Source organism: Artemia sp. Qi Xiang Cuo, chromosome 17 (genome assembly GCF_049724085.1).
Source record: "Artemia sp. Qi Xiang Cuo chromosome 17, ASM4972408v1, whole genome shotgun sequence".
NCBI classification, from domain to species: domain Eukaryota; kingdom Metazoa; phylum Arthropoda; class Branchiopoda; order Anostraca; family Artemiidae; genus Artemia; species Artemia sp. Qi Xiang Cuo.
Window position 1 is genome coordinate 47,537 of NC_142810.1, and position 15,533 is coordinate 63,069.

At 34.9% G+C, this 15,533-nt stretch overlaps 2 protein-coding genes across 2 annotated transcripts in view; both read left to right on the forward strand.

The window, feature by feature from the left end:
• The first annotated feature begins 4,886 nt into the window (after positions 1-4,886).
• The window catches only part of LOC148941759 (uncharacterized), a 497,279-nt gene continuing 486,632 nt past the window's right edge, over positions 4,887-15,533 (forward strand). The window contains exon 1 of the mRNA XM_089103749.1: positions 4,887-5,083. Within this exon, the coding sequence (XP_088959875.1) occupies positions 4,969-5,083 (115 nt within the window). The 5' untranslated portion in view covers positions 4,887-4,968. The remainder of the gene's footprint in view (positions 5,084-15,533) is intronic.
• LOC148941760 (uncharacterized) lies at positions 6,216-9,391 on the forward strand. The gene is made up of 2 exons (XM_089103438.1): positions 6,216-6,884; positions 8,133-9,391. The coding sequence occupies exon 2, from the start codon at positions 8,135-8,137 to the stop codon at positions 9,389-9,391; it is 1,257 nt and encodes a 418-aa protein (XP_088959564.1). The 5' UTR covers positions 6,216-6,884; positions 8,133-8,134.

Below are 15,533 nucleotides of genomic sequence, written 5' to 3' on the forward strand. Positions count from 1 at the left end.
TTTCTCCAGCATGAAAGTGTTGTTTAATTTATTTATTTGTTTGTGAATGTGGATTAATAAACTTATGAACTTAAAAAAAACTTATTAATTCGTAGACTTACCTTCCAACTATTCCAATCTTTTTTCAACTGTGAAAAAACACCCAAACCCTTGGCTATTCTATTTTTAACGTCTTCACTGCTCCCACCATCTTTACTAATATTACTACCAAAGTAAGTAAAGCTGTCCAGATGATTGATTTTTTCGTTATCCATCGTCAACTTTTCATCTTCACTTATTCCAAGCCTTAGTATCTCAGTCTTCTTAACATTAATTTTCAAACCTATTCTAATACCCTGAACTTGCAAAACCTCTAAAAGCTCATTTATTTTGCTTACAGATTCATCTAGGATGCTTAAATCATCAGCACAAACTAAGTCCAGGAACGGTTTTCTTCCTCATTCGATTCTGTGTTCTCCAATTGCCTTTCCTGTGCTCCTTAACTCAAAGTCCATCCAAATATTCATATAAAGGGGGATAGAACACAACCGTGCCTAACTACTGATTTAATACGAAACCTGCTACGAACCTTATATCCTACCTTAACCGCAGCAGTGTTATTCTCGTACATAGCACTACTCACTTTAATGTATTTGTCTGGTATACCATTCAAGAATATGACCTTAGCTTAAGTTCTTCTATCAGTTGAATCAAGCGCCTGCTCATAATCTATAAAACTAAGGACTAAAGGTGTTTGAAAACTCAGGCACTTCTCAATTATTAGCCAAAGAGTGAAAATTTGGTTGACACATCCTCTACCCTAACTAAAACTGCATTGCTCTTTTTTTTAACTTTATCTATAGCATCTTTTAGTCTAATAAGTACGGTCATACAAAGTAATCTGCTACCTACAGAGACAAAGTTAATGCCTCGATAATTACTATACTCCCTCTTATCATCTTTCTTTTACAGAGGTTTAATTAGGGTTTTCCTAAAATTGCTAGGTACTTCCCGTTCTTCAAAAATCATATTCATAATATTTAATAATTTATTTATAATCTTAAAGCCGCCATATTTCAGAAACTCATTTACCACACTACCTGCACCTGGGGCCTTATTACTTTTTAATTCTTTCAGTACCGTCACTAATTCTTCCTAACAAAATAAATCTCCCTTCACATGCAAGGGGTCACAAACTTTTTCATTTTCCTCTATATATTTTCCTGTAACTCTATCCCGGCTTAGCAAATTCTCAAAATATTCAGCCCATATCTCTTTCATTCTTTTCTTATTACTTATTGGGGCCCCGTTCCTATCTTTAACTGGGATAAGTACGTATTAAGTACTCCCTCTCAATTTATTAATATGCCAGGACAATCATTTTCTATTATTCCATCTAGCTGCATCTTCTAGATCCTCGACAATTTTATCCATGGTCTCCACTTCACACCTCCTTAGTTAATATTTTAATGCTTTCTCAACTTTTATATTCCTCTTATTTTCATATGATCTTTCACTCAGACAATACGTGTGCAAGCCCCTTCTCTTCTCTTTTGGACATAAAGCCTTATCACTGATATTCTTAGTAGTGTTCCTAACTTTTTTACCTAAGACACCATAAGCAACTTCACAAATTATGTTCCTAAAATTATTCCATCCATCTTCTCCATTGTCATATCTCCATTGTCAAATCTCCATTGTCAATTGTCATTCAACGGTTCCTGGAAAGTTTTCCCTCAAATTCTCATCCTGGACCTTATCAACGTCATAGCTTCCCGGAAGGTAGATATCTTTCCGAAATTTCAGCGTTCAATTAACCCTAGACACTACTAAATCGTGATCTTTACTTGCAACATCAATAACAGCACTCTTATATACCATAGTAGCCTAATTTGTATTGATTCTGCCAGTCTTCGGTTTACAATAACATAATCAATAAGGTTAGCTGGCTTATCATCGTCTGATACCTAGTTAACTTATGGGCCATTTTATGACCAAATGCTGTATCGGTTATAACTAGATTGGTATTCCTAAAAAATTGGAGCAGTCTGTAGCCATTACTGTTTTCTTTTCCTAAACCAAATTTATGTAGGCTAGGATACCATATATCCCTATCTCTACCAATTGGGGTGTTGCTTCTAATAAAATCACCATATTTCTTCCTGGGATTCTGACTATTTGCTTCTATATCTGTGTATAAAATTCATCTGAGTCACTAGTATCTGTATCAGTTGGCTCTAGATAAGATAAGATATTTATTTTATTTCAAAAAAATCTCTATCACAAGCCCACAAAGGGCCGAATTTGGACATCGGAGTCGACAATATTGATGATTGCACTAAAACTGGCAAAAATGCAAAAAAACAACAACCAAAAAGAAAATTTATAAAGAACAACCATTGAAAAGTCAATAATTACACAGTAAAAAGTCAATTAAAAAAGTTAAAAAGATAAAAACTGGTCAAACTAAACTTACATAAATCCAAATCAGAAAAAGAATTAAAAACACATAAAAAGGGGGGGGGGGAATAAGCGAATAAATACAAACAAGAACGAGACATAAATACATATAAATTAAAAGGGGCACTAAAAAAGTGTGCCCCTTTTAAAAATTATAAATTAATAATTCAACTACACGAAGTCAACAATATTGTTGAAAAGTAAAATAAATAAATAAGCAACAAAACAAAGAGAACGACATATAAAATATATAAGAATTACAGGGGGAACTAAAAAAAAAAGAGAAGGGACAAGCAAATGAGTGCACGAACCTGTGCGGCACCATCATCTAATAAAAAAAAGGGAGAAAAAAAAGAAAGAAATTAGTGGGATATTTTATTCATTTTTTTCTGTAATGAAGGGGACAAAAGTTCTTTCGTATCTGGAAGTAACGCAACGAATCGGGGACAAAATAGGGATTCTTGCATTTTTTGCAAAACGGAGGCACAACGAAACCCTCCTTCGCTCAAGGGTTTCCAGACTAGTTTTTTTAGGAAGAGAGAGTATGGCACCTTGGCTTCTTTGAAAATTATTCGCAAGGCTCTTTTTTGGATTGATTCAATTTTTTCTGATTCTTCGCGAGATATACCAGGGTGCCAAACTGGACAAATATATTCAAGACGCAGCCGGACAAAAGACGTGTAAATCCTTAAGGAGTGGGAAGAGGGACGCTGAATTTATTTAGGAGCTTAAGGAGGGCGATAGACACATTAGTTCTATGGATCATGTCTTTAACGTGGATATCCCACTTCAAATTTGAAGAAATCGTGACGCCAAGTAGTTTAAATGAGGATACAGAAATTTCAGGAGGGATAGGATTAAGAAAACAGGGCGAGGATTTGAGGAAAGAAATCGGCATTTTCATGGACTTAGAGGGGTTTACTGTCATGTCTAAGTCCTAGGCCTCGTCTCCAATTTCATTGAGGATACTCATAGGGTCGCTTATTAAATTTCTGAAGCTTCAACAACCGTTAGGTCATCAACGAATTTCCATCGGTCAGGCAATTCCTTTGCGAGGCTGTTGACCATGACTGAAAAAAGGAGGGGACCTAGGAGAGTACCTTGGGGTATGCCATTGTGAACAGGGAGAGGATTTGAATAATGATTCTGGTATTTGACAAGCTGCGATATATTTGTTAAGGAGGCAACCAATTTCACCAGTAAGGGATCAATATTGAACTTACTGACAAGTTTTTCAATTAAAATATTATGGTTAACAAGATCAAATGCTTTCTGAAGGTCGATGGAAATTAAAATTTAGCCAGGAATTAGGGTTTTTGAGGATTTTCTCGATGTGGTCGATAAGAGAAACGAGGTAGTGGGAAGCAGAGATGGATTTGAGGCTCCCAAATTGCCTCAGGTCAGTAAGGGGTAGGATTTTTTCCTTTAGCCAATCTGCAAGGAATCCTTCATAAAGTTTCGAGAAAATAGGAGGAAGAGTAATAGGACGAACGCCTTCAAAACCAGGCTTTCTGTTTTCTTTTTCAAAGGGGTTATAAAACCCTGTTTCCAAATTGTTGAAATTCGCCTAGACTCGGTAATCTCGTTAAACAGGAAAGACAAGGGCTTTAAAAAGATATCACTGAAGGCACTAATAAGAGGAAAGGGGATATCCAAAGGACAAATACTTGTCTTTCTTAGTTTTTTAATTCTTCTTTATATCTCAGACGGGGAAACAGTGGGTAAAGAAATTGAAAGGGCTCCTGTAGGTAATTGGTCTGACAATGCTGGAAGGCCCTGGACAATAGAAGCACGGAATTTATTTAGATTATTGACATTAATATCAGGGGACTCGGGTAGATTGAAGTTAAGCTGTTCAAGCTTCCTGCCAGACAGCTTTTTAACCTCAAAATACCAATTTTTTGGTTTATTAGTGAACAATTCTTCGGCTCTACAGGGGCATGTACTACTACAACTGATACCCTGAATTTTATATTTATAAAATGAGTGATTAGTATTCTATTATTAATATCTTCCCAGCCTAAATAAGACTTAGCAGCTTCCTTATTCTTCATGAGCTCTACTCCCTGTCTATGTACCCCATCTTTCCAGCCTGAGTAAATAAATTCTATATCTCCTAATCTCATGTTTCCTACCCCTGTGATATGAGTTTCTGAAACTCCTAATAAGTCCAATTCGAATCGTCTGAATTTCTCTGTCAAAATGTCGATATGATAGTTATTTTCTAACGTCGTATTATTCCAAGTTTCAATTTTCACATTTTTACTAACTACTGGATATGAAAATCTGAGAATAAAACTAAATTTGTGAAATCAGTGTCGTAACAATTAAGTTTATCACTCTTAAATTTGGTCCGACCCTCTTTTTACGTCTAGTTTTCCAAGTTTGTAGACTGGTATTTGTATTCTCTGTCGCTTTCTTTCTTTCTGGGTGAATTATTCAGACATTGTTATTGTTGTTTGATCTTTTATTTGTCAATTTGTTTATTTTTTAGAAGCTGAAGCTGCTTCAACAATTGATACTGAAACAATGAGAGAAACTTCTAGTCATATTCTGTCATCTGAGCATCAAAATCAACCTTTGGGTATTTCATTGAATATAGTATCTGAGTCAGACTCACAGGAACTGGATAGAAATGACGAAGGTATATTTGGAATTATCAGTGGTACTTTAAAATTCAGGCTGATTAAAGATAATTTCTGAAAGTTTTTTCCTACCTAACAAACGTTCTTCACATTTTTATTATTTAAATAGCATTGCCGAAAGTATTTTTTTCATTCAAGTAGGTTATTATATAGTATTCCCAAAAGTGTATATTCAGGCTTAGTTTACATTTCGGCTCATATGCAAGTGCATCAAAGGAATTTGAACGCACAGTACTGAAACAGTGCAAGACTAAAAGTGGGTCTTCAGCCTCTCAACATTAATCTAATAACTTTCTTTTTCAGTTACTAGAGAGTTACACTAGCAAAGCGGAGATGGAGTTTGTTTTTTACTTTGGTGATTTTTTTGAATTTTTTTCTGTCTAACTCCAATTTTTTCCCAAACATGATGCAGCTTAAGAGGAAAACTTCGAATAAGACAAAAGATTAAACACAAATAAAACTAAATTTGAAAGTACATTAATTATTACACTAAACTTAATGACTAGCTTGTCTGGCACTTTTTTTTCTAGCAGGGATTTTTTTTTTCAGGACTTTTTAAAATGTGAGAAAGATCCCTCTTGTTTGGTATTATCAGTTTATCAATAATAATTATATATTATAATTGTCATAATTATATTATATTGTAGTTATAGTAATATATTATAATTAAAATAATAATTATCAGTACTAATTTTTAAGTGCTATTGGTGTTCAACTAAACCATCTTTACCGAAAGACTATTTATCTCTGAGATTCAGCTGTCTCGTGAAGATGATTTATATAACAATTATTAAAAAATAGTATTTTTTTTTTTAAAGTTTAATTGAACTAAAAATTTTTATTATACAAGCCATTTTTTTGAATTTTGGGAAATAATACCTCGAAATGCCTTAAGTATAATGTCAAGTCGAAATCAAAACATCTCTTTAATTGTATACATATTTTACAGATCGGTAGCTTGAAATGATAGATAATTGTTTTTTTTTTTAACGGAGCCTAAAACCCCTCTTATATCTGGCGGCGTCAGGTTGAAGTAAGAATTGTACTTATTCTTTTTCAATAGATAGCTGTGATTTGTTGCTTTATCTTACCAACACGGGGGATGGGGTCACGGGGGGGGGGGGACAAAAGGGTTATTAAAGCTGACGGCCACAATAAAACAATTTTAGAATTCTGTACTCAGTTTTTGGAGCTGATGTGTCTATTAGAAATAGTGATATCCAAGGTTGTAGCTAAATTTAATTATCACTTAAGTATATTCTAATTCTATTTCTGAACAGGAATAGTTGAAGCCATTTTTGTTTGGAGTAGTTGAAGACTCTTTTAGTGACAACTATTGGACGAAAATGTAGACTGGTTTAAGTGAATACAAAGACGACAAAAAGGCAAAATTGAAATGACAGATAAAAGAGAAAATAAAGTAAAGAAGGATAAAATTCAAATGTGGTTCATGCTATTGCTCCCATATTGAGCTCATCTGAGGCTAAAAGCTCTTATGGCAGTTATTGTGCTCTCTTTCGTCGATTTTATCCCAATTGAACGCAGAGTTTTAGGAAAGGATGGGGGAGGGGGGGGCGTAAGCCAAATCACTGATCGTTCATTTTCAGAGTTATTGCATACCTATGGTAATAACTCTTTCAAACTTGTATTTTTTAAGTAAAACTGTCATACAAACTCGTAGAGAAAAATTTAAAGTAAACGAGAACTTCGTATGAGGGTGTAAAGAGGGAGGCTTTGAATAGATTGAGATTAAGGAAGAGCCTGCTTAGCTGTGTTGGCCTCAGAGGGCTTGGTGATGCGGTAAGTTGTTAGTAGTAGTAGTAGTACTCTAGTAGACTCAGAAAATTATATATATCACATTTGTAAGTCTTTCTTATAACTGACTCCCCTCACCCCATTGCCTATTTATGCTTAGGTATACCTATGGAGTATACATTTGGTCGTTCAATTAATATTAGCTTTTTACTTAAATCATACAAAACTATTCTTGAATGATATGTAGAAAGATAGATGTATAGAATGGCGAAAGCTTAACAAGAAAATAATTTATTGAAACCTTTCTATATAAGTTGCATTTGTAAGTCTTTCTTGTAACTTACCCTCCCCCTTCTCTCCCCCTTATGCCTTATGATACTACGCAGCAAGTTGTTCCAGTATCTTGAAACGAGTGCTGGTATTTCGTTACCAATCTTAGAGACACATTTTTTCCCAGCCAATGACAGCCTCACTCATGTACCTTACCAGTTGCGGATCAATATTATCTCCTGACTCTTTTTCCTCAATTGTTGAAGTTGCAAGAATGTTTTCTAACAGGCAGTCAATCATACTTTATTTGCCTACTCTGTTTCGTTTGGATACAAGGGTGCGGCTAGGGTTTTAAGTTTCTAGGGGGGACATAAAGAATGTGTCGACAGAATCCTCCAGAATGCTGACTAATGAAGACACAAGCTAAATTTCCAATGTAAATAGTTACATTTTTCAAGATTTCGGCACGTGGTGCTGACACCTTTGAACCCTTCCCCCTTAGCTGCTCCCCTGACTAGTTATCATGGTTGCAATCGATTGAATCGTGGAGCTTTCACCCATACAAGTGAACATTCATTAAACAGAAATGTATGATTTGTTGTATTCTTTTTAGTTGTTTTGGTAGAAGTTGTGTGTTTTTGAACTTACCATACATTGTGAACATTGCTGCATCAGGTGTGTATTGACAAAAGATTTACTTTGACTTCATTTAACTCACCTCTGCTGCTATCTCCAACACAGTCGCTGGTGGCTCTGTCCCCATTGCTGGATAAACAAAAACTACACGAGGAAATCTGGTACCATCTTCAAGTTGTGGACATAGAAAAGAAAAAAAAATCGGATGATATCCTATATTTATTTCACGATATCTGATAATGACACTGACCCCTATATTGATCTGATAATATCGGCTGCCCGATATATTGGTCGAACTTCAAGTGTTGAAATACCAATTTTTTTGTTATTTTTATTTTATTAATTTTAGTAAAAAAAATTAATTCAATATTTTGTCTTTTACTACAGGGATGATGCATTCTACTGTGTGCAGGTCTGATGATGTGAGTCATCCAATACTCTTAGGCCCTAAACCGATCGTTATGGTGAAAAAACTGGCAGAGAAGGCTATTGAAGAATTAACAGTTGGAATCTGGCGTTGCGGCTCCTGTGGAAAAGCCGAGAAATCCCTTTTGATTCTAGATCTTCACATTGACACTGGCTGTGAAGAGCTTTCACCAATAGAGTGTGATGTCTGCCCTGTAGTATGTCGTAATTACAGTAATTTTGTTGTTCATTTCATGGAACACCAAATGGGAGTGACAAGGAAATGTGCCATTTGTTTAAGAGAATGTATTGATGATATGAGACAACATCTAGTGTTACAAGGTCACATTTCACCAAACATGTCGGAACTAGCCCTGCAGATGAATGAATCACTAGTCGTTTCACAAAACCCTTCCACTAGCGGCTACTCAAATTCATCTAAATCAGAATCGGAAGAAAAAGGTTTGGACGATAAGAAAAGATTCTTGGACTGTCGGTTGGACTGCAAAAAGCATAGAAAATTAAAGAGGCATAAAAGTATACACACAGAAAAAAATATATATAAATGCGATCTATGTAAGAAATGCTTTTCTTCATCACGCAACTTGAACAGGCATCAAATTGTGCATACAGGTGAGAAGCCATTTGAATGTGAGTTATGTAAAAAATGCTTTTCTTTGTTAAGCTATTTGAATATCCATCAAAGACTTCATACAGGTGAGAGGCTATTTGAATGTGAGACATGTAAAAAATGCTTTTCTCAATCAAGCCATTTGAAAACGCATCAAATTGTGCATACAGGTGAGAGGCCATTTAAATGTGAGATTTCTAAGAAATGCTTTTCTGAATCAAACAATTTGAAGGAGCATCAAATAATGCATACAGGTGAGAGCCCATTTAAATGTGAAATATGCAAGAAATGCTTTCCTTCACCAAGTAATTTGAAAGAGCATCAAATAGTACATACACGTGAGAGGCCATTTGAGTGTGAGATGTGTAAGAAATCCTTTTCTAGATCAAGCCACTTGAACAGGCACCAAATTGTGCACACAGGCGAGAGGCCATTTGAATGTGAGATATGTAAGAAATGCTTTCTCTCATCAAGCCATTTGAATAGGCATCAAAGACTTCATACAGGTGAGAAACTATTCAAATGTAATTTATACAAGAAAGAATTCCCAGATAAGCCTAATCTGAAATATCACCTAACAACCCATTCTAAGAAGAGGTCTGATATTTAATAGTTTACAATAAAAACCTCGGATGGAATAGTGATTTTTGTAAACAGAAGCTGAGATAGACGTCGAATTGTTAAAGCTGTTCCATGCAAGCTAATTCTTTGATCTGAACTAACGCTTCGCTCTATGTATCAGTAAAAATTCTCTGGTCTTTTTGATTCTTTGACAAGTGAGGCTCGATCTTTATCTGAGAACTCTTGCATTGGTAAAACCACAGAAGAGCCAGCGCCGATTTTCTTCTTTCCTAGTGCCTATTTTGCCTTCTAATTTCTAGTGCCTGGTAAAAATATCTATTTAAATGGATAATTTCAACTCAAATAGAATTCTTCAGTGTTCAAAAAGCATGACTATCAGGATTTTGAAGTATCCAACCATTTAACAAAAAACAAGGTCCTGTGGTTCTTACCTTAGCGCAAAAAAAAAAGAAAGAAATGAAAAGTATTAGTTTGTAAGTAAATTAGGTTCAAAAACGTCAAAAAGCTTTATTTTCCAATAGCTTGAAAACCACAGAAAAAATTGGCGTCCTATCAAAGTAAAGTGTCAATAGTCAATTATATTGTGAAATTACTCAGTGTACGAGCCATATTATAATTGTCAATTTTTCATATTTTTCTCTTACTTAAAAATTTGTTCTTTTGATAATTTTCTTTCGGTGTTGTTTTCGTATTCATTTAAAACACTAAGCAGTTTCTTGCTCCAAGAAAAATTTAAGAAACCTCAAAATGGCCTCAACGAAAACACTCCTTAAGACGGCGTAAGTGGATTGTGCAGTGAATTAATTCGACTTTATATTCGACTATCTGTGTCCCACTGTAATTATTGTTTACAACACTCGAGTCTTGTTACATCATCGAATTTCACTTCATCCATACTACGAGGAAGGAAGGATGTAAAGACAAAAGTCAGACATGAGACAGTTCAGTTTGAAGTGCATGGTAAACTTTTGTCATCTTATTCACAAGGAAGTCAGGCTAAGCTAAGTTGAACTGAGTCTTTAAAAAATCTGAAGGAAGAACCAAGAGCAATTATGAAATCCCTTTGTCACCAAATTATCTTTGGTGAGACTAGTTACTATATTACTAAATCTTTTAAGTTTAGAAAATCATTTTAGCAGGAATTATTATTTTAGTAAATTTATTATTTCAGATGCCAGATCACCTAACGTAACGTTTTAGTGAATCCCAGGTCACTTTTTTAAGCACAAAAAAATGTTTTTCTTAGCTTGACAACAAAATTTTTTACTACAAAGCTTCATCTGAACGCAAACTACCGTTCAAACTGCCGATAAAGGAAAGAGGGGTGAATATAAAATGTATTTTATTACCAAAAGTGATCTACAATCAGGGTCATTTCTCTAGACAATCGCCTTTTCGATTGAGGCATTTTTCATTTTTGTTAACAAGCTTCGTGATACTTTCTTTATAAAATGACGCTGCAAATGATTTGAAAAGAGTTTTGACGGTTTCTTTGTACTAATCCTTGCTATAGAAAGATTGTCTCCAAGCCACTTCCTCATTACAGGGTAAATATAGATGTCACTTAACGCTAAGTCGAAACTATAGTGGCTGTTCAAAAATGCATGTGCAATAATGGATGCACACAAAGTCCCCAAACAGATCCATAAGTTCAAATAAATGTTCAAAAATGCAAAATTATTGATGCTGTTTCTTGGACCTAAATGATGCAATACATGTGGAATTGAAGTGGAAACTAGTTCAAACTCCCGTCGCGGATCTCCATTCCATGACTGGCTGTGCTGATCTTCTGAAAAGATGAAAGCCAACGCCTCAATTGTGTCTCAGCTAGCCGCTCAATACTCTTTTCTTCGAGTTCTTGTTGGGTTCTAAGTAAAATTTCATTTTATCTTTGAATCATCTTTTTAGTGTCAAGTTGGTTTGAAATGGCTCACAAAACTGATATACTATTTGAGTTACCCTTACCCTATGTCTGTCTACGCTAGTTCTGCCCTAAGATGGATAATAGTCTATCATAAACAAGTGAAATTACTCATTTCTGTACAACTTCGAAAAAGTTATGCCAGCTTTGCCTCTCGGAGTAACTATCTGTCTTGGCTTTACTCTAATTAGCCATGGTTTTGAACACATTCAAAACTTCTGTTTAAATTTTAGATTGCTTATTATAAGCTGAATTAAGTCCATAAATTTGTACTAGTAATGGAAAAAAAAATAAGTTGATAGCTGACATAAACAATGTTGTTTTGTTATGTTGCTAATTTGCATGAATTTGTTGTTAGTTTTTGCGAGTGTTTTGTTATTTTTTTCGTCGAATAAATACATTCAATCTTCCCCCAACATGGGGGAAGCAAACCAAATTTTGCAGGTTATCTAGTTTGGTTGTTTTAGAATTCTCAATATTAAACTGCTACTTCAATATGGTTGAATATCCCTCCCCCCTTCAGAGGTTTTGTGTTGAAAAATGCAACCTGAATATTAAGAAACTTTAGTATTTTGCCAAGATTAATATTGAAAAATTTGGAATTTCTTGATTTACCAATTCATAATCCGTCGTCCTTATAAATTGAATTAAGATTTGAATGTTCAGGATCATCTGGACAATAAAGAAATACGGAGATATATTCAAAGAAAAGCATTGCTGCTCAAGATAAGTTTGAAAAAAAATGAGAAATACTCTGTCATATTGGGAGCCGTTTGCTTACAGGTAAACTCGTTTCATTAGAGGATTTGAGAGTGCTGAAACCGTCCCCCTCGCATATCAAGTGTTGGAAAAATATATTCGAAATGCCACATACACTGTTGCATTTAAATATATTTATTTGTTTATTTGAATTGTCCGGCATAGTCTGCCTATTCGAGCAATTTAATGTGACTGTAAAGAAATGTTTTTCCTCTTGACATATCCAAGCAAAATCAGTTGGCCTCCCCTCTTGAGAAATATCAAAATTCAAGATTAATATTTTTGTCTTTCTATACAATCAATAAATTTTCAATTAGTCATAAGCGGACTAGAGCTTTATGACCCTTCTTAAAACTGATAGGCCCTACCCTCCCCCCCCCCCTTCTGAGCTTTTACATCTGTGTAAAAAAAAACCTAACCTTTCCGCTTTCAAAGCCAATTGATTTTAAGTAATTTTGTATGTATTTCCGTCAAATAAATACATATTTTGTTCCTCAAATTTGCTTCAGCTAAATTATTCAGGTTTTATTCTCTGTTAGCTTTGAAGTCCTGTGTATCAAACTACTGGTTCAATATGGCTTGATGCCTCCTTCTCCTTCTAGAAGTCTCGTGATGAAGTAAAAAGCATCCTGAATTTTGCAATAAAATCTGTTATTTTGACATACAAATTTTATTTTGAATTTTATGCCAAGAAAAATATTGAAAAATCACTGATTTGCTGATTTATACTACGAATTTTTTCAATATCTATTAAAATCCAAGATTATTTATTCAAAGGTAGTATTAAAAATTCATTCACTGTTATTGGCGGAATAGAGAATTAAGGCCCATCATAGAAATATATTAACCTTTAAACCTAAAAAAGCTTTGAGTTTTCTCATTATAGAAAAAAAAAGAAAAGATTTCCCACTTTAAAGGTTATCGATTTCAAGTCATATCGTTTTGTTTGTCTGTCAAATAAGTACATTAAATACATCTTTTGTTCCTCCAATTTGTTTCAGCAATTATGTATGTATAGATAATATATTTACCAAAGCTTTTTTCGTTTTGTGATAAACAAGGCAAGATTAACAAACCAAAAAATTCTGGAAAACCGGTCTATATGACAATCAACATTCCTTTCGTAAATATAAACTAAATAAAGTTTATTCTGTGGTAGCTTGAGTTAAACCTATACACAAGATTCAAGGAAATTCTTTAGACTTCATTCTGAATTTCAAAAATTTGTTCGTATATTAGAAGGATAGAATCAATTAATCTTGATTAATAATATCCCTAAAAAAAAGTCTACTCAAACTCATGTATAAATATATATATATATATATATATATATATATATATATATATATATATATATATATATATATATATATATATATATATATATATATATATATATATATATATATATATATATATACATATATAGTAAAGCAGTTATAGGATTATCCAAGCTTGGAATAAATCATTTGATTTCTTTTATTAGTCTTTGACTAAAGATGGAATATAGTTAGCACCCAGGGCGAAACTTCCTTTTAAATTATAGCACCCAGGGTGTACAGACCGTCATCACAAAGGCTATAGAGCATTGGAACATGTAGACCATCATTGACGAGGTTATATCAATTTGGAGCGTCCAGACATTTATTACTAAGTTCTAATCGCCTTTGGAAGCGTACAGACTATCATTTCTTAGGTCATAACGCCTTTTGGATTGTACCGGCAGGGTCGGATATAAAGCTTTGACGCTTCTAGACCCAAGTGTTTTCGTTGCTCCGTTGTTACGAGATTTACAGGGACATCCCTGAAAACTTGGGGGCAGTGGAAGCACTGAACAGAACGCAACTGAGGAGCTAAAAGTAATGAAAGAGAGAGGTGATACCGACCTCTCAGCTGCCATACTTGAAAGACGCTTGACAGTTTATAAGTGGCCACGGAATTCCTGTGTTGTTTTAAAATCACTTTTCTGTGAACAGGCAGCGCGGCAGCAGAGTGCACCTGGCAATTCGATGATAAATCGCATCAGTCCAGTTTTTGTTAAGAAAAAGATCACTCAGTGAAAATTATTGTGCCCCCTGGTATTATGCGCCCCCAGGCCCAGACCTATTAGTAAATCCAGCCCTGCGTACTGACCGTCATTGCTAAGTACTTAACGCCTTTGCAGGGTACAGACTAAATACTAAGGTCATAACGCCTTCAGAGCGTACTGACCGCCGTTTCTAAGGCATTACACTTAGGGCGTATAACCCAGTTTTTGGCAAAGAGTAAGTTGTTTCTGGAGACTGCTATGGGGACCAGTCTCGATACCTAATTTTAAAAAAAATCTGTACCAATAAAAAAAATTATTTTTGTAAATCAATACTCAAAACGCTGTTTCGGAAATGTAACAAAAATTACAAAATGTAATGGAAAGTATGAAGTCACCGATTGTCATGGCCAAATTACGAACTTTCTGAGTTCAACCACATCTCTAAAACTAACCAGAGCGAAAACCTCTCAACAAGGGCCTCACAAGGCCGAAAGGATACTACTACTGCTAACAACTCACCGTAGCACCGAGACAAACAAAGCTGCGCAAGCTCCTCTTCCATCCCAATCGATTTAAATCCTCCCTCTTTACACCCTCCCAGGAAGTTCTCATTTCCTTTAAGTCTTTCTTTATGACATCTTCCCACCCCAACCGCGGGTGACCTGCTTTCTATTTATCCTTAGACGGTTGTGCCGGAAAGGACAATCTTTGGCAATATGTCTTCCTTCATCCGCAGAACCTGCCCTGGCCATTTCATCATTTCTCTCATTGTAGCCCTAGAAAGTAGGATTGAACCACACTTTTCGTACAGCCTAATGTTTGAAATACGGTCTGTCAGCCGGGTACCCAGAACAATCTGTATGCAATTTCTCTGGAAAACATCTAGCAAATTTTCTTCCGCTTTTTGGAGTGCCCATACTTCAGAGCCATATTTGACCACTTGTCATCTCTGTAGCTTCCAATATTCTTTCTTCTTCTATTTAACAGCAGGCGGGCTTTTCAGTAAAACTATTTAGCCCTTTTCCTTTTGCTTCACTCTGTGGGCTACAGAGCTACTGGCTTTATTGCCTCATATTTATTAGATATATTCAGATATCTTTCAGCAGATCTTTCGACTCTAGGAGTTCCAATATAAGATGATAGATGTCGATTTCTATGCTCTGTGTGCAGGTATAGTTGGCTAGACTCTTGGCTGATAGTGGGATTTTGTGGTGTTTGAAGTATTTTAACAGTTTACAAAGCAAGGTATGTTGTGCAGACGTCAGCATATTACATTCAAATAGGCAATGGTCAATTGTTTCATTATTCATATTACAATGCCTGCAAAGAGGGGACAGGGGAATTGAACCACTTGAATTAGAAAGCTTATATGGGAATGCAAGGAAATTTAGTCCATTTATTCCAGAACGAATTCTATGATAAATTTTAGAAAGATACTTATTGGGAAAGGGGGAAAGGATT

Bases quoted from the DNA above. Each gene is read 5' to 3' on its own strand.
- LOC148941760 (XM_089103438.1), top strand. From the start codon at position 8,135: ATGATGCATTCTACTGTGTGCAGGTCTGATGATGTGAGTCATCCAATA.